General features: G+C 44.5%; 1 protein-coding gene across 1 annotated transcript; it reads left to right on the forward strand.

Annotated features, from left to right (window-relative positions):
* The first annotated feature begins 1113 nt into the window (after positions 1–1113).
* LOC125294986 (synuclein, alpha interacting protein) lies at positions 1114–10386 on the forward strand. Its single transcript, XM_048244087.1, has 10 exons — positions 1114–1433; positions 3232–3332; positions 3849–3912; positions 4230–5107; positions 5781–5960; positions 6208–6321; positions 7356–7481; positions 8090–8259; positions 8436–8534; positions 8809–10386. Exons 2-10 carry the CDS (start codon positions 3276–3278, stop codon positions 9746–9748), a joined length of 2628 nt encoding a protein of 875 aa, XP_048100044.1. The 5' UTR covers positions 1114–1433; positions 3232–3275; the 3' UTR covers positions 9749–10386.
* Positions 10387–19914: the final 9528 nt, after the last annotated feature.

Genomic DNA, 19914 nt, shown 5'->3' on the forward strand with positions numbered 1-19914 from the left:
TTAATATAGTCTACCCATTGTATAGGCTATCAGACACTTGAAACACATTTTGACACAATAATGCATATAAACATATATATATATATATATATATATATATATATATATATATATATATATATATATATATATCATATATTCATATTTCGTTTATATTTATCAATATTGCAAAAGTAGGCCTAACTACCAAAAGTAGTTTGAATTCTTAGCTTAAGTCAAAGAACTGATGTTTTTATGCAAAATGTTTAAAGTATAGTTTCCACATGTGCGTAAGCAGCCTGAAAATATTACCTTGTTGAGGGGCTTTGTAAAATTATGGTTATGGGATTTGGCAGACGCTTTTGTCCAAAGTGTCATACAAATAACAACAATGCAATAGCTAAATTTAACAGTAAACAATTTAAAAAATTGGTAAGACTACATAGGGGGAATGGCAATAATAAACAACAATGCCAATTAAATCAATTGCCTATAACTGCCTATAAACAAATACTCTAATACACAAACCATAACGCATAAGAAACGCTTAATACAGCGTTTCATGTTGAACAGATATGCCTTTAGACGCCTCTTGAAAGATCCAAAACTATCCCAAGAATGGAGAGCACTGGGCAACTCATTCCACCAACATGGAACCACTGAGGAAAAGAGTCTAGAATTTGACCTAGCGTTTATGGTGGACACAACAGACACTCATCAGAAGACAGCAGTGGGTGGTTGGGGATGTCTTGATCCCTGAATTAAGATAGCTGCGACCAGATCCAGTCAGTGTCCTAAAGGCCAAAGTGAGAGATTTAAATTTAATTCTGGCCACTATAGGGAGCCAGTGGAGAGTAACTAGGAGAGGAGTTACATGTGTCCTTTTTGGCTGATTGAAGACCAGACGTGCTGCAGCACTCTGAATCAGTTGTGACGATCTTACTAGACAAGCAGGTAGGCCAACTAACAGTGAACCACAATAGTCCAGCTTGGAGATAACCATAGCCTGTACAAGAAGTTGTGTGGACTCGTGTGTCAGATAAGGTCTGATCCTCTGAATTACACTGACCTCTAGTGGTAGAAAATAAAAATGGGCTTTTTAGAGTTCCAACGAGTTGTCCTGAATTGTCTTTTTCGTATATCAGCCGCACCAACTATTGTAATGGGCATACCATGGATGACAAGACCGTATAATTCCTTTGAGGCATTTTATTTAATATTACCTTACCCTCGGTAGGAGCATATTTTGGGAGTCATACCACTAGAGGGACTCCGATGCCGGAGGAACGGAGCAATGCTCTCCAGATCCTCTAGAGCTCTGAATAACGGTGCGTCGACAGCTCCCCATGTCAAATTCCTTGGCTTCCAGCTAAACATTTAAGAGAACAGCTGGAAGATTGTTTGACAATAAGGTGAAGGCAGAAAAGGAATCAACGCCAATCACATCGGCTGAGGTATTTATATATATATAAAAAAAGTCGGCACTCATTAACTAGTAATTACTGATAAAGACTTTGTTTTTGGTGTGATCCTATTCCTTCGTACTAACAAAATAGGTTGGTAACGGTGGTGGCTAGCTACAACAATGATTATGGCTCAAGGAAAGCTAGCCACGCGAACAATAACCAATGGTTGCTGGCAGACAAGGCTCGCTACCAAACGTTAGCGAACGAGAAACTGTTGGTTTTAACTAAACGGGTCGTCAGAAACCCTCAGTTATTTATTTGTAATAAAATTGACGTGTTTTGTTGTTGATTGTGGATGCTTTTCACAGAGTAAGATACATTGTTGATTTTCAATGATACAGTCGTATTAGCATGCTAGCTATTGCTAAGGTTTTCAGCCTGTTTCAAACCTAGGCTATGCTTAAAATTAGTAGCAAACCCAATCCCAGTTGAATTAACGCTAACGTTAGCGAAATTGGCTAACTAGATCGGTATCCTTGATTTAGAATTGTAGGCCAGTCCACCACCAGGCTGTTGAGCGAGCGAGGGCACGCGAACAAAGCTATTATTCCACCTCGTTTTCCAGTGGTTGGTCAAAAGCTGGTCAAACGGCTACAGTAACTACATTTTTGTTAATAACGGCACATGGAGGAAACTCAATCGATTCATGGTATTATGGCTAACTTTGGAAGAAACATTGCAAATGAATTGACAACATTGTAACAAATGTAGGGCGGCTTGTTTTGCCCCGCTTGCTTGCCACCAGTCTCATTCAATCCATCAGCTGACTGTCACCTAGGACGCTTGCCTTGAAATTTCGGTTTTGTCATCACATAGGCCAGTTAACTTTGACCACAGTTGCTTATCGAACAGGAACAGGGCCCGGTCCTGTCGTTGAACATTTTCTTTTTAATTGCGAAAGCCTCATTTTAACTGTGTTTCTGACGTGTGACTAACTCCTGCATCAATCCATTCTTCACACAATGTTGGCCTCAGTATTCTTTTTCCACAGGAAATGCGGGTTCAGTTTTTTCGTTTGCGATTGTGTTCCGCGAAAGCAACTCCATTCTTACACACCTATTTATAGAGATGCATTTTTTATAATTGATTTAATATTTAAAACCTATTTTGATTTCACAGGACGGCATCTTTATCTTTGCAAAACACACACTTTGTTTTAAACATGAGCTTGTCATGTCCACTCATAGTCATATTGTTACTTTTCGTACTTGGGAGTAACGAGTGCACAAAACATTTTGATTTACTTGTTTGTTGCCATTGGTGTCATGAAATAAGAGTAACTGGATGTTGTTTCAACCCTAACCATAAGGCAAGGGCGTCTGATTGTTGATAGCAGCTGCATGCAACCCTGAGGTTTGCACAAGAACAACAGCCATTGTTTGTGGTTCATGAAACCCCAGATTAAAGTGTTAGGTCAAATGCTAGCCTACTTCAGTAAAATATTTAGTTGAAGCCGTTTGGGGAAGTTTGAATGTATTATGTGGAAAGTGTGCACACCCACCCTTGAATAGCAGAGATGTAAATAGTAAAGCCCATTCTGAATGGTGATTTGTAATATCTTAAGTAGTATTGACCTCGGGATCGTGGTCATATGAGTGCGCACTCACATGAGGCAGCTGGTTTGTGTAGACTAGTTTTTGGTTATTTGAGACGTGTATGAATATTTCTCTGCATTGTTTGTTCACACATTTTTTGTATGACAGAATATTTGACTCAGACTCTTTCGCTATCTCCATGTCTCTCTGTGTGTGTGTGTGTGTGTGTGTGTGTGTGTGTTTCTCTACAGATTGCTTTCTCCCGGGTGGCCAGAGGCCAGAATGCTGGCCGGACATGGACGTCCCAGAGTACCTGGATCTGGACGAGATTGACTTCAGTGATGACGTAGCTGTGAGTCAAAACTAAACGAGAGAACAGCAGCTGCAGCACATCACAGTTGAAAAGTGGATGCCTTTATTTCATGGCTCTGTATTTGTTGATGCGTTTGTTCATGACTGCAGTCACTCAAAGCCCCAGTCTGTCATAAATAAAGAGAAAAGTCAACACACGATGACTACTCATAAACCCACACAAGCAGTAATGCATGTTGTACATTCACATTGTTACGGACACATTTCAATGTGACTAGCTCATCTCTTTGCAGAGCAATGTGGTTGCATAGTTTAAGCTAAACAGGCTTATAATGTAGGCTACAAGTCATTAGTGTTATGCAGGGTTTGAAATTAGTAAAATAGAATACATTTGTGTTAATGATAAATCATTCTATGATGATTTCTAATATCCAATTTCAATAAAACAGTGACATCATGAACAACCTGTTTTAAACATTTCTCACAGTGGCTGGCTTGGGTGTATCATGTGGTTGAAGTCATGAATGTGAAACTCTGGATGTGTTTTTCCCTGTAGTACTCAGCCAAGAGCATTCCAGAGCTGTGCAGAAGGAGCGAAGGACAGAGTGAGGAAAGACAAGGTACTGCGCACCTGTGTCTCACTGGCACTGGGAGAGCTGGGGCGTACCGTCCTCAGCTCTGGGAACCTTTTTGGATTGCCCACATATTTGACAAATTTGTTTTTAGAAGCCACTCCAGAGTGGAGTTCTTGGTTTTATATGAGACATGAAGAACCTCATTAATAAGTCTAGGTTTCTCCAGACATTTTATTGGAAGCATTTATGTAAAACAATAGTGTGTTTGTATTGGGGTGAGGTGGGGCTCATTGTGCTAACATAGTGGTGAAAGAGATGGAGCAGAGATAATCTTGGACCCTGATATGTGTTTGTCCTATCAGCTCCAGCCATCAATTGGAGTCGAGGTGTACCACACAATGGGGCTGGCGTCAAACCAACAGGTATCGCCGACGTCTACAGCAAGTTCCGGCCGGTCAAGCGAGTGTCGCCACTCAAACACCAGCCTGAGGTGCCGGACAGTGAGGCGGACGGCAAGGGTTTGACGCAGAATGGCGAGCGGAGCAAAGACGAGGGAAATGTGTCCAAAGTGGGCCAGGTGGCTGGGGGGGCGCCATCTGCCAGCGAGCCCCAGGGTGTGAAGCCCCGCATGGGCGTGAACGCAGGGGCCCTGCTGGGAGAGCTGGAGCATTATGACCTGGATATGGATGAGATCCTGGACGTGCCCTACATCAAGTCCAGCCAGCAGATGGCGACTCTGCCCAGGGTGGGCTCTGATCGCAGAGGGCTGGGGGGCGCGGGGGGCAGCGGCACTAGCGAGCGGAGCCACGGCCTGAGCCGCACCTCCACCCTGCCCCACAGCGACAGCGCCGCCGCCGGGCCTCAGCTCTGCGTCCTCTCCCCCGTCAAGTGGCCCGATATGCGCAAATCCAAATCCCTGGAGCCCGACTTCCTGCGCTCGCCCACGGGCGCCTTCCAGCCCGTGTGCCCCTCCGCTGCCACGGCGCTGCACTGCTCCTCCACACCTGATGGGGGCACTCTGGCAGTAAGCAGGCCATTTCCCGACATGCAGGCCCTAAAGGCAGGCTCAGATGCATCAGGGAGCCAGTCCATGCTGTTCCCCCTGCAAGGTGGCACCACGGGTAGGCAGGAAGCCGGGAAGGCCTGGGGGGGCTCCAGGGGCTTTGGAGAATGTGACGACGAGGCCAAGAAGAGCCAGAACATCATCAACATTGTCCGCGAGGGACAAATCTCACTGCTGGTGAGGAAACATTTGAACTAGTTCTTAAAGGTGCCCTGTTCTCTTCTCAGTTTTGAGTGTCATTGTTTGCAGTTTGCAGCAAGTGCAGTTGCATGCTCCATTAGAACAGTCCATGTTCACGGGCGTTTGCTCCACACTGACTAATGTGTTTGTGAAATGTTCTCCAGGAAGAAAGCCAGAGGAATGTAGAAAATGCATCACATATTATTGCATTTCTGGATGGCAAATGATTGAAGTATTGTGTATATATGTGTAATATCCATAGTGTAAAGTGTGTAGCTCAGATTAGGACATTTGTCTTCTAGTCCTCTGGGGTAAACATGTGCTGTAATCGCCAGAAAAAGTTTGGAATGTTAGTGAGTAATGACATTTTAAGCGCAGAGTTTGTGTTGCCAGTCACCATAGCTTTGAGCTCATTTGATTCGTCCTGGCCAACCATGAGCACCACTCTACTGGAGTCCGTGTTTACATTGGCCTTGGCTTTGGTGTTTTTCTGTTTCCCATTCGGACCAAGACTCTCAGATCAGCTTTGTCAGACACGAGTGCCCCATAAAGCAGTGGACAGCTGTACTCCACTGTCCCCAGCCTACACACAGAGACACATTTTGCCATCTAGTCGAGGACATGAGATAAAAAAGTGTTTGCTGTGGTTCCTACTTGTCTGCCCCTCCAGCCTCACCTTGCAGCGGACAACCTGGAGCTGATCCGAGACGAGGAGGGCAGTAACCTGCTGCACGTGTCCGCCTCGCACGGCCACGCCGACTGCCTGCAGCATCTCACCTCCCTGATGGGGGAGGACTGCCTGACGGAGCGCAACCTCGAGCAGCTGACCCCGGCTGGCCTGGCCGTGCGGGTGAGCCTGGCCTCGCACCACACAAAGCTCATTTTAACACACTAGCTTCAAAGTGCTCTTTAATTGGTCCTTTGGCATCTGATGCCTCTCGGAGCATGAAAGTGAATGCATGTATGTGCCTTTGGTAACTCTGAGTAATGGGTGAGCCTCTCTGTGTGTGTGTGTGTGTGTGTGTGTGTGTGTGTGTGTGTGTGTGTGTGTGTGTGTGTGTGTGTGTGTGTGTGTGTGTGTGTGTGTGTGTGTGTAGAATGGGCACCTGGAGTGTGTGCGCTGGATGGTGAGTGAGACGGAGGCTATAGCTGAGCTGAGCTGCACACGGGACCACCCCAGCCTTATCCACTACGCAGCCCGCTATGGACAGGTAACCCAGCACCCAACACTGCAGCGTTCTCCTAGACCACTTGCACTATGATCTGCGTTGGCCTGCCATAATATAGCAAAGCTACTATAGGGAGTTAGTATATCCGCTACTGGACGCTTGTACCATTTAAAAAAAACAATATACTGTACACATTGCCTATAGCACAGACTGTAAACAGCCATGTTTGCAGTACAGTGCTCTAGATGCTGCACTACAGCACAGCTTCAGAGGCTTGTAATGGGATCTAGAGACACAGATACTGGTGAAGGGGAGGGAGGGCCGAGGGGAAACTCTGATGTCACTCTGGAGCTCTGGAATCAGGACAGAGCAGGCCTACATTGCAGAGCTTTAGCTAATAAGCTGTAATGTGATGCCAGTTGTGGGACTGCTGTGCCAAAGGAAACATGATAAGAGTCGTGCTCACCTACAGTACAACCACACACTGCCCTGCCCTGTCCTGCCCTGCCCTGTCCGGTCACCGCTCAAGGGAGCTAGACTAGCTCAGCTGTAAACCATAAAGTCATCTTATTTGTGCAAATGTTAAACTACTGTCCAGTTCCAGTTGAATTTCTGGTCACAACACATTTAAAATAAAATGAATACTATTCAGAATATCTAAAGCTGGTATCTCAAATGCATTATAGGGTGGCCTTTGAGTTATTAATTGATCTATGAAACCCCTCATAAGGATTCATAGGCAATTAATAAGAATAAATATGTATTGTACCATTATCTGTGCTCTGGTTGATCTCATTATGCTATGAGCATCATCTTTTCTAGTTTCCTCTAACTATGCTATTATTTTGTTGTTTTGTTTTTGTTTTATTTTTTACTTTGAGGAGGAAATTTACTCTTTGAACATTTCCCCTCAGACTCTGAGTATATTTTTGTTTTTGTTGTGTGCTTCCTTCTTCGAGCTTCCTGTGCCTGGGAGCTCTTTTCCCTGAATGTGGTATTAGTCATTTGTATTTTTGTCCCTGGATGGTGTTGTTTTCCTCCTCACTCTCTGCTTGCTTGTTTGTGTGCTTGCTCAGGAGCGCATCCTGCTGTGGCTGCTGCAGTTCATGCAGGAGCAGGGCATCTCCCTGGACGAGCTGGACCAGCAGGGCAACAGCGCCGTGCACGTGGCAGCCCAGCACGGACACCTGGGCTGCATCCAGGTAGGCCGGGGCCCTCTGGGAGCCTCCCAGCGCTGGTGCCTTCCTCTCTCTTAGTCCTGACCTCAGCTTTTCGCCCAGCCTACCCACTCTGGTGCCAGACGCTGGAAAGTAGGGCTTGTTTTTCTCCACAAAGGAGGCGCTAGAAAAACAGAGACAGGATGAGAAGGCCCTCCCCGCTGTTTCCTGCTCGTGCTCCCAGGCGAAGCCCGTCTCTGGCCTGTGCACTGCTGCAGGAGCAGCTGAGTGGCGGCTGAGATGCTTTTGCCACAGAATGACGCAGCACCAAAGTAATCCAGCTGTACATTTACTCAGTCCTACATTTGCAGATTAGGAGACCTGTGTAACCTTGTTCTTTTAGCCATCATTTGGACAGTGCTGAAGGCTCATAGTATAACAAGTCACCAAGCAAAGGAGAGATATGGCTACTCAATTGAATAAAGCTTTTTAGATGAACTAAGACTACAGATTGCGTTCACAGAGCACAGAGCAGAGTTATGGCTGCTATTTTCAGCTACAGTGGATTTCAGTTTTTATGACAGTGATCTCCTCCATATTTGTCTTAGTAGTGGCATGAAGTGTTTTTAAGATCTCTTTGTTTGTTCCTCTAGACCCTGGTGGAGTATGGCTCTAATGTAACAGTGCAGAATCAGCAGGGCGAGCGGCCTTCCCAGAGTGCCGAGCGGCAGGGCCACACCACCTGTTCCCGCTACCTCGTTGTCGTGGAGACGTGCATGTCGTTAGCCTCTCAGGTGGTGAAGCTCACCAAGCAGCTCCATGAGTAAGCCCCACCCACACCTCACCCTTCCACCAATCAGATTTGACTCATGATCAGTTAGCCATGGGTTGTCATAGCCTCAGCAGCGCAGTAAAGACAAAAAGAGCAAGACAAGAGCAAGCTAGTGAGAGGCTGAGACGAGTGAGTGGACTTGTGATTGGCACCGTTTCCCTCCTCAGGCAAACGACAGCCAGAGTGGCCTTACAGAACCAGCTGCAGCTCCTCCTGCAGCCAGCAGAGGCAGACGGACCTCACGGATCTCAGCCCCTCTCTCCGAGGTCTGCTCCTCTCCTCTCCTCTCCTCTCCTCTCCTCTCCTCTCCTCTCTGCTCCTCTACCCTTTGCCTTATCTTGCACATCTTTTCTCATGGCCTCCATTATCCCTATGTGTGTCTTCAGCCCATTATTTACTGCTGCAAAGTCACTGTACCTTCTCACATTACGCCATGTCATTCATCATATGAACATTTGACCCCCGTAACACACTCTCCACTAATCTTGACCTGATGTGATGTTCCCCTTATTCCTCCTCCTCCTCCCCTACCCCCTGTAGTCACCTGATCCCCCTGGCGGACTCCTGGCCTGAGATGACCCTGACAGCGGAGGTGTCCGGGGGAGATGGCCAGTGGGTGCTGAGGCAGCGCGGGGCCGAGTCCGAGACCATGCTGCGCAAGCTCCTCAGCGCCGAGCAGCCGGGGGGCGCTGGCGAGGGTGGGGCCCAGAGGCGCCTGGGGGTGGCAGAGCGCCGGGAGCTGAAGCTGGCGCGGCTCAAGCAGCTGATGCAGCGCTCCCTCAGCGAGTCCGACTCGGACGCGTACCCGCCCGAGGACGCCAAGCATGCCCCTGGGACGGCCCCCAGGCCAGAGCGGCCCAATCAGCTGCCCGTTGTCACGGGCGATGAGCTGCCGCCGCCCCCCGCCGCCCCTGCTGGGTTATACACGCTGACGAAGAAGCACCATCATCCTCAACTCGCTCAGGGCTCCACCACCGAGCGCAAGCTCTCCTTCGCGCTCAGGACTTCGCGATCAGTGGACGGGCCTGACCCCTCGCCCACGTCTGATCCCAGCGAGGCCGACGCCGAGGCAAACACAGATGCGGCCGGTCAAAAGGTCACCACCAGTCCCAAGAGCGCGCTCAAGTCCCCCTCGTCCCGCCGCAAGACTGCCCAAAACTTGAAGCTGCGCGTCACCTTCGACGAGCCAGTCGTCCACAAGGAGGCGCCCGAGGGCGAGAGGAGTCAAGCCGGAGGGGACAAGGCCGCCGCCGCCAGCAGCAGCAGCAGCGGTCGCAGCTCGGAGTCTGGAGAGACGTGGAAGAGGCCGTTTGGTACGTTCCGCTCCATCATGGAGACGCTGAGCGGTAACCAGAACAGCAACAACAACAATGGCCAGTCCAGCACTGGCTCGCCACAGGGGCCGACAGGCAGGAAAACAGACAGCAAAACCGGGGCCTCGGGGCTGCCCAAGGGCCGCAGCAAGCCCAGCGCAGTATAAGTGCCTTCCTCTGGCCAGTAGCAGCGCGTCTCAGCACCATGGCCACTCCAGGCCCCTGTGGCTCAGTTAGCGGAGCTTTGAAGGCCACGGATGTGAAGCACAGGGAGCCTGATAACTGCAGGCCTCATAGTTATGCCACATGGGAGAAATGGCATCCAGAAGACCCGAACGGCAGTAAAGACAAATGTTGAAATAAGATCTGAGCAGAAGTAAATATCACATGCTTTTGGACAATGATTCCTGGTACAACCACAATTCAAAGGGTAATCAGGACCTTTTAGATTTTTTTTTAGTAATGCACTTATTTATAATTTTAATTTCAAACAAATATGCTTTTAGGAAGCACTCAAAATATATATTAGCACAAAACTGTAATCAGTGTCACTGTATATAACAAAAAAAAACATTTTGTATATCTATGATTGATTGATTTATTTTGTCAAAAACATTTATTGAAGCATTTACCATGAACCCTTCAACAACAGTCAAGAATGACTAAACTGCAAAAAGTCGATGTGTTGTATTATGGTTTCTTTCCTATCATTCCATGTTTGAACAATGCTAAGGATAATCTTCAATTATCAATTTTACTTTCTTGAAAAATGGATGACATGAACAATAAATAATGTCTCTTGTAACCATCTTTGGTCATGTTTTTGATAGCAAATTATTTTTCACTGTAAAGAGAAGGGCATAAACTAAAGAGAACCTCAAATTACTGTACATCCAGAGTTACAGCGTCAAACTGTCTTGTTTAGCTGTTTATGCTATTCATCTTCATATTTAGTAACTGAAATGGGTAGAGCAATACTTTAAATCTAAAATACAAATGTTGTCCAAAGAAGCTAAGTGTGATGGTCTGCGTAAAGCTTCAGATTGCATTTGCACTGCGCTGACTACACTGGTGTGTCTCCCGAGAGAGGAGAGCCCATATGGCCGGCTCATAACTGCATTGCTATTCTCTAACAGACTTCAACTAAAGTGTTTTTGGTCCTGAGACTTGGAAATCCTGTTGCACATTCATTGATATTCTCATTTTAGCCACCTGCTCCTTTCACATCTCATGTATTAGTGTTCAGTGAAATTGGATTAAACATGGCTGAAATGGAAATATAATTGTGGGTAGCCACAGGTGATCATTGCCTGCATCCCCATGAGGACAAGAGCACGTAGAGTTCTGACAAAGGTGTCGCTATCCCTTGATGTGTGGCCATTTCAGATTTGTACAAAGCATCTGAGCTACTTGTGTACATTATGCTGCACATGTAATGCTCCCTCTCATTTGTATTTTATATGGCTCTTGTGACAGATCATCTGGAACAGCTAGACACTCGTACTAGGAGACACTTTGTGAGATTATCAGAGCTTTCTCTAGGCCAGGTTTACATATCAGGATATTAAATTGTCAGTGATACAAATGGGAACAGAGTGTGTTGGATGAACAAAGCGGGTGTGGTGTCAAATGAGGGAGAGAGCAGAATTGGAGAATATCTCAGATTGTCAGTTCAGTTGAAATCTGAAATGTACTGTTGAAATGCTGTAAACATAGCACGGGGCTCATTACAAGGACAAACATGTCTGTAGTCTGTCCAATGCTGATTAAATGATCAGGGGTTGTTGGTTTAAGTAAGCTACCTGCCATGGAATCATCCACCCAGTGCAGTCCTGTTTCTGTGTGTGTGTGTGTTGTTGACACTTCTGTCTTTTAGTTCAATACGTTTTGCAACAAAAGTGGTAATCAGTTATTTATGATTACTTGCCAATGATATATATTTATTTACATTTAAAGGTTTACTTGTTGTGAATGAACATTGTTATATGAGCCTACCTTCAAACACAGATTATGGTTAAACATGATGGATGGACCCATGCAAATTATCTAGCTACTTATTTACTTTTCTGTGAATTTTGTAGAGATCAAACTGCATTTCTTTCGACTCAAACACGTAAAAAAACACCTGGGGATGTAGCAGTGGGCTTTCAGTAAGTGAAGTTAAACTGACGAATTAGGCCTCGTTTATTGGACAACAGCTTTGAGGCAATATCCCAGGGAGTCATTCCACACCTCTGAGCATCCATGGCGGTTTAATTGGGGCTGTTGTGTGTTTGGAGAGAGAAACGTTTAGGCCTGGAGCGCCTGAGCTGCCGGCAAGCATGAAAATGGAGGAGACAGGCGCGTGATTTGACAGGGGGAGTCATCTATAGATTTTTGTGTCCATTGTTTTGGCTTATTTGTGTGTGCTTTACTCAGTCAATCAAATATAATTGACACCGCTGGGCTGTGTTGTTGCTCGGATGACAGCAGTTAATGCCAGAGGAAGGGGAAAAAGATAAAAGAAAAAGAAAAAAGAAGCAGGAAAGTTCTCCCTGTGAGGAATGGGGAAAGGTTTCTGCCAAAGCCGTGACAGTTGTTCAGCCCTCAACAGCATTAATTGATGTAATGGTAGCGATGATGGAGATGGAGCAACAAGCAACATTTCAATATGATTCTAATTAGACCTATCCCGAGTTCTGCCGTGCATTGCCAAGCAACCTGATCATGGTCCACTGCAGAAAATGCTTGTAGCCTAATGTGCTTCCCCATGCTCCATAGCGATTATTTTGACAAATTATGCAGACATGAGCATTGTCCAGGTGTTCCTGTTTTACTCTGAAGAATGGTGACTTGATCACTGAAAGCATAGGCCTAATGGCTAAGATAGTTTTCACTTTATTGGTCAATGGTCCTCTTGGTATAAATCATTTGAAAGGCCATCACAAGTCTTGCTGATCTTCTTGGCCTGACTGGCGGTTTCGTTTGTGAATGAAGATCGTTATAACGTTTATTACCAGCAGAGAGCAGCGTTGCTGTACTAAAGGGTGCAATCTAAGGGTTAGTGAAAACGTTCTAAATGCTGAAAATTCTTTTAGACCAAATGCAAAGGATGTGTGGTTAGACTACATAACCTTGAGATTGAATGAAGAATATACCGGCTATTTACACAAGCCATCAACGGCAAAACTTCTCTTGAAGACATGCTCTCATGATGAGCCAAATGATATGGCTATGGCTATAAGAGAAGTAGGCTATGGACATTATTTGTGTGGGTCTATTTGTTTGTCTGCAGATTTTTTGGAGAGGAGGAGTGTCTGTAAAATAGAATGGGCTGATGGACTGAAATTTCAGGTATAACCTACTGTTGCAGACACTGTATAGGCCTAGGCAACCAGCCACATGTTCGGATCATGCAAGCAGCCATGATAAACACCCACTCTAAGTAAAATATGTTCTATTAGAAGGACGTCGTTTCAGTTTCATTACGCTTTATTGCATTTAACAGAGAACTATTTGAATTACTGATACATGGGGAGCCACACCTATGTACACAATGAAAACAAAATGTAGCTTACAAAAGCCAACAATATTTGGGCAGTGAAGGAGGCTGCATAACGCCATATTTGGCCTTCAGCGCCAGTGTTTCAGAGGCATTTGCTAAGACTATATGTCGTACCCTTCAACTTACATGATGTACATTTTATTTATGTAAGATATTAAATCATATCAGGCTACAGGTGTAATTGGTGTTTAATGAAGAAGTACTATTTAATTCTGAACTCATTGAGCTATGAATGGTGTATGCATCAAACAGCATTATCTGTTTATAACAACAACAACAACAACAATAGATAAATGACTTGTCTACAAATACCAAATCTGCCCATGTTTTTGTGTGCTGGCAGGGTCATATCAAAGATAAATATTATACGTCCAGAAATATAGGAGAAAAGTGGGAGGGAAAAAAACATCCTCAGTAAACCCTCCAATTCCCACTCAGGGTCTCAGTCAGTCTGTTGTGTAGACAAGTCGAGCGCGGCTCCTGTCTCGCACATGGCCAACCTCTGACCCAGCTGTCAGTGAGCCTGCCCTGAAAAATACTTTAAGAAGAGACAGCTGGCAGGTATCATTCCGGCGCCTGCTAAAAAACCTCACACATCTTTATATATTTCCACCTCCAAAAACACAGGTCCCTGGAAGAGAATCCAGTCGCTCTGAATTAATATCACCTGTTGGGGAAAGCCAAATGTCAAAAGCATCGCACACAGTCATGTTTACTGCCTTGTAACTGACCAAAAAGGTTGTCTTTCAATAGTTCTGCTTTAGCAGAGAAGCACGGGCATGGGACATGTACAGTGTGTACCTAAAGCAATAACATTGACTTGCAGGTCCTTGATAGAATGTTACGATAGTTATAAATAAATAGGTAAAACCTGCTATTGACATCAGTTCAATTAGTTTCATCTGCACCACAGTACCCTCTCATGAACCTGCAATCCATGGATGATGCTGATAAAAATGCACAAACTGATCAAAAATTAGCAAAATAATATTTATATATATTTTAAAAATCTGTGGTGAGTTTTAAACATTTGTCCAGAGTTCTTTCTGAAGACACTAAATCGGGATGTATCCTAGTGATTGGAAGGAGATTTGGTAACACTTTACTTAGAGAGTCTGCCCACAGAGACTTAACAGTCGAGTTCAGTATACGTAAAATTGTTGTTGAATAATTATTGAAAATTACCTTCACCAAATACAACCCCTAACCTTATCCATAACCATAAAATGTCAACAGATCGTTTGTTGATGATCTGGGCATTTGTATAGATCATTTGAAGATGGACTATCCAAGTAAAGTGTGACCAGAGATTTATAGGGGGCTTTCCAGTATCAACAGATAGGCTATTTACAGTAGGTTAATAAATAGGCTATAAGGTACATTCACTTAATATTCATTGTAGCCTCAAGCCGCGAACTGTCCTTTTGGTCCTAAATGGTTAGGTTGTTCTTGGAAAAACAGCATATCATAGCAAAAATGTTGGCTTTGCTGCATTTGATCTGTTTCAAACAAGCCTTTGTGTCCTGCTCAACTAAAATGTGTGTGTGTGTGTGTGTGTGTGTGTGTGTGTGTGTGTGTGTGTGTGTGTGTGTGTGTGTGTGTGTGTGTGTGTCCTGTGTGCATGTCCTGTGTGTGTGGTGTCATTCTGTAACCTTGTCTTGAGAAAGCGCTGTGAAGAAAAACACCAGCACTCCTCCAAGCCAAATATTTGGGTATTGAAATAAAGCTGTAAGAATGTAATTTCTGCCTCCTCGTCTTTCTCCCTCTCTCAGTTCACCCATGGGAAACACAAAACCAAAACAGCTGCCAACATCAAGAATCAGTGCTGTGGACACATTTGTCTGTTCAACACTCCTTCTCTCTATTCTGGGATGCTGGTCTCAGCTCTAGAAAAATATCAGCTCAAGACACTCTTTGCAGTCACAAACAATACAGTTTGGCTTTGACACTGGCGCATTTGACAGTAGCCTAGATGATGTCTGTCAGCAAAAAACGGACTGGTTCATTTTAAAAAGGCAGGCTGTATTGCATATTTTATTGTTGGTAAAAAAGTTAGATTCTGATGTACACATGCTAAAAAAAAATAATAATTTGATCCAACAAGAAATCTTTGTGAATACGTATCCTGTATCAGCTCCATCTATTGTCTATCATATGATCTGTTACAATCTGTAATAGAAACCGCTCAAGCATTTTACTGTCCCTGACTTTTACTGACTGGCATAGCTCTGCCTTCAGAAAGGAAGAGACAGAAGCAATGTAGCTACGAGACACAGTGAAATGTTAATGACATTCAGTGAACGATTTGCAGGAGAATAAGCAAACAATAACAAAGCTGAACTGATCTCAACGTTTGAGGTGACAGACGATGGGCAATGAGTGAATCACTAGGCCTGACTGCAGCTTAAGAGTCTCTAAAAAACACATCAGCTTGGAATCATAACAGCAACTTTGAGTACAAGAAAAATACTTGCCAAATTAACACGTTTAACCAGGTATTGCATGGCCTGTGAATCATATACAATTTTTTCTGAATAAAAAGATGACAAAGGTGAGGTGCTCCAGGAAGTAGGGCCAGGGGAGGGCCGATGGAGAGGAAATGGAACACAAAGCCATGGCAAAAGGAGATTCCTCAGAACCAAAGAGCTTGCCCCTGTAAAATGTGGAATAATCTTCTATTAGCTTATCTACTTACCCACTATCACATTTCCAATAAACTAGGAATGAAGGAATTGACCGACACATTACACTTTGATAAATGTGAATTGATGTAGTCAGGAAGTATACATTCATGATCAGCTCTCTTTTATTTTTCTGTATGGCTTCATGTGGCAGCAATCCTTCCTCTTATGCATCTGTAAAATAAGCCTTTGACCCCCAGCTGAACACAAAGTCAATGTCAAGTAAGCCGAAATTATGTCAATAAAGGACACCATCGTTTTGTACACTGTCACCACCACCTCCAAAATGTCTCAAAAATGGCACAGTACTGGATGGAGCAGGAGGAACGTATAGCTCAGGTACACCCTCATTACTCAACCTCTGATGGCCTTACCTTCACCTCAAATATTCTGGCATTGCTGTTTGTAGGCCTTTTGTGTTTATTTATTGGAATGCAACGGTTCCTTTAACCTTTTCCATTGATCTCTGAGTGTCTCCCATTAAGTCTCCCATGTCAGTCCGCTGGGAGAGAAATAACCAGTCCGACCGCTGGCAGCCAGCAGCCACTCCGCACCCCCCCCCACCCCTCGTCCCCCAGGGAGAGGCAGTGGCACCAACGCCATCATTTAGGTCTGTGTTCTGCTATCCACCTTATTTGTTGTAAACAGCACCTCATTACGCCTCAGCAGACAAGCGTGGTGGCGTTATGGCTCAATGCTTCTGCTTGGCTCGTTTGCAATTCTGTGGTGGGGTGGCAGTGTGTGTGTGTGTGTGTGTGTGTGTGTGTGTGAGCAAGACGGGGGATGTCCCGGGGGTGGGGGGTCTGGAGTTGTCGCAGACCGTCAAGGGGTTCTGGTGGTTTGGGGATAGTGGGGTAGGGGGGGAGGGAGGGGGGCAGAGTTTCCGTTAGAGGCCTTTAAAACAATCGCTCTCCCTCGTCCTGTTACATCCTTGGCAAATGGCTTTTACTGCTGACATTTCGTTAGAGACAAGACAGATGGGGGTCCCGAGTTTTCTTTAAATCACCCCCTGGCCAGTAAGGAGCAATTCATCCTGCTCAATTTTATACATCCTAAAGAGGACTAACAGCTTTGGGTGCTGCCGCTTATTTTGTTTGACATCATTGGAAACATTTCTCTCTTTCTTTTCATCTCTCTATTTCTCATTTTGCCTTCCTCTGTCTGGTCCTCTGTTTCTTTCTTTCTGTCTCTCCTGGTTTCTCTCCTTTTTCTCTCTTTCTTGTGCCACACTCTCTTTCTCACAGTGTATACGTAAGCATCTTTTCTTATCTTCCTGCTTTACTCTCTCTCTCTCTCTCTCTCTCTCTCTCTCTCTTTCCCACTGTCAATAGAAAATGCCCACATTTTTGTTTTTATCAGGATCACTTGATTTTGTCCAGACATTGGCTAGGCAGTGAACATATCCCTTCTAGTCGCCAAATGATCTCACGTGTTGATGTAACAAGTATGGGTGTTCTCCTGTCCCCAGTGCTTCAAAGTGTGATAAATGATGTCGTTGTTGAATCAAAGCAAGTTCCTTAGCTACATCAACCAGTCATACTGTTTAGTATCAGTTTCATTAAGCCATGTAAGAAAATGTACAGTGTACTCCATGTATAGCGAAGGTGCTTCTGATGATGTGACTTTGTGATTAATTCCCTGTCTTTTAAGTTATACTTAAGGCCAGATCCTTTACGGGTCAGTCACAGCAAGACTGGAATGATGAATGGACCTACATCTTCCAGCAAGATATAGGCCTATTTGGAGAGTGGGAGTTCACTGCACAACTAAAATAACTAATTATGACTTATTATTCCAGACAGACCATGAAATGGATAATCGCCATCCATTGAGAACAAACAATACTGAATCATTAATTTTCTTTTTTCTTTTTCTGCTGTTCATTTCTCTTCCTTCTTAGTTTTCTTCTTCCTCTCTTCCTCTACCTCTTTTCTCCTTATTCTCATCCTCCTCTTGCTTGCTCTCTCTGTCTCTATTCCAGCTCTGCCCTCTCTCTCTCTTTCTCACTTCCTTTTCTCTGCTCTGTGAGTGACCTTTTAAAGAGCGGAATGAAAGAGCGAGCCCTCTGTGAAGTCACGCTAGCAGCATATCTCACTAAGAGGCTAGCTGCTCACGCTTGATTGACTAGCAAGTGTTCCCATCCAGTGCATGACACATGCGTAACATGCACACAGTGTGGTGGACAGTGAGGGACTCCAGTCAAGACTTACACAACCAGAGATGTGCATTATTGTTTGCAGTGGTAATGATTGGTGTTAATCACATAAATCTGACGGGTGTGATGAAGGATGACTGCACCGCTAATGAAGCAGTGCAGTATCAGTGCTGAAACGTCTGAAAGAGCCCAGTGATTGATCCTTGGAACAAGTTAGCCCTTTAACGGAAAGCTTGATCATAATAAAGCCTGATCATAATATCTCATGAGAATTGACCGATAATCCCTCATAAACATGGCATCTGACAGGCAACCCATATCTTCATGTGAGCTGATGGACACAGTTTGACGCTCAACAAGTGCTGGTTAAAACTCTACCATGCAAAGAGGAAACCATGATCAAGAAATGTGGCTGTCTTATTTGACTGGGCCTGAGTTCATTTAAGATGGACTGAGGTGAAGTGAAAAACTGTCCTGTAGACCAATTCAGATTTGTAATTATTTTGTTAAATCGTGGGTTCCACATCCTTCGAGCTAAAGAGGAGAGACAAAGTGCACAGTTCAAAAGCCAGCAATCCACTGGTAACACCTGCACATCTGGAAAGTCAAGAATGGGACAACATTTAATTCTCAAAAGTCCAGCAACTGGTCTCAGTTCCCAAATGTTTAGAGATTGTTTTTAAAAAAAGAGATGATGCAACACAATGGTAAGCACACCCATGTCCAGCATTTTAAAAATGTTTTGCCAGTATCAAATTCAAAATGAAAAAAATTTCCAAAACAATAATGGGTCATTCCACGTCAGTTCAACCAGGGCCCACGCAAAAAATTCTGAAAAAATTACCAGGTGTACCTATGTTACCCAGGAGACACACTGTAAAATTACTCTTATGTAAGATCAATACTTTCCAAGAGACAGCCAGTTTTACAGGGGGAGGGGGGTGTCGATTTTGTTCGGCCTCTTTTTTTTGTCAAAGTTCACAAGCCCACAGCGCAAGAACTATGTAGGAGGCTCAAATTTTGCATGCTGGTACATAAATAGGAATAGTATGTAGCAAAATCGTCACGTTTGGTCTGGATAATCCTGCATGGTCATAGCTGTCCCTTAAAGTTGATACAAATTTTTTGATTTGTAGATTTTGGCTGGGCTCTGTTTAAGCCTTTAGAAGACATATTTGCACTCAACATAGGCTCTTGATTTATTTTCCTTACTGAGATAAGTAGAAACACTCTCACAAAAAGCAATGAACAGAAAACAAATCCCTTCAGGGTCTGAACAGCAGACCTCACAAGTCTGAAAAATCATTTTGGTTATCATTTTCAGAGCACCCAAACACCTTGTGGGAATATACAAAGATTTTTTAAATATGTTTTTCTTTATTCTCCATGATCCCTTCTTTTTGAAAACACCAATTTGACTTGTCTTATGCAAATCTTTCTTTTTTATTTTCCACCCTGAACATGGGCAAAATGCCCCATTGACATCAATATGTTTTATATAGTCACCACACTGCCACCTGTGGTTGTATATGTACCTGTGGTAGCTCTATACAAATTAGATCAGATTTGTGTTTAAATCTGACAAGTATCTTTTGTGCGGCTCGGGCAGAAGATCATCTCCGCCAAGTTCTGTGAAAATCGGATGAAATTTCTGACCGGTGAAACTTTTCGTAGAGTTTGGACTAAATCCAATATGGCGGAGGTCCAATATGGCGGAAAGTGACGTAATAGGGGTCATTGACCTTAGGTCGGTCCAGGGATTCCAACGGTGCCTGATATGTGAAAATCGGACGCACCGTTCAATGGTCACATGCGTGAATGCAATCCAGGTTCGACCCATTGGTGGCGCTAGAGTGTTGGGCATAGAGTTCTGGAAATTGGTGAGAGTGATGATGGGACAGTGCTGAATCAGTGTGCCAAATTTCATAACTTTAGACCCAGCGGTTCAATTTT

This window comes from Alosa alosa, chromosome 5 (assembly GCF_017589495.1).
Source record: "Alosa alosa isolate M-15738 ecotype Scorff River chromosome 5, AALO_Geno_1.1, whole genome shotgun sequence".
NCBI classification, from domain to species: domain Eukaryota; kingdom Metazoa; phylum Chordata; class Actinopteri; order Clupeiformes; family Clupeidae; genus Alosa; species Alosa alosa.

What these genes read in the sequence shown, in the direction of transcription:
- LOC125294986 (XM_048244087.1), top strand. Translation starts at nt 3,276, where the DNA reads ATGGACGTCCCAGAGTACCTGGATCTGGACGAGATTGACTTCAGTGAT. An exon ending in GACACCTGGGCTGCATCCAG is followed by an intron (nt 7,482 to 8,089) that starts GTAGGCCGGGGC and finishes TTGTTCCTCTAG; the next exon opens with ACCCTGGTGGAGTATGGCTC. An exon ending in CTCACCAAGCAGCTCCATGA is followed by an intron (nt 8,260 to 8,435) that starts GTAAGCCCCACC and finishes TTCCCTCCTCAG; the next exon opens with GCAAACGACAGCCAGAGTGG.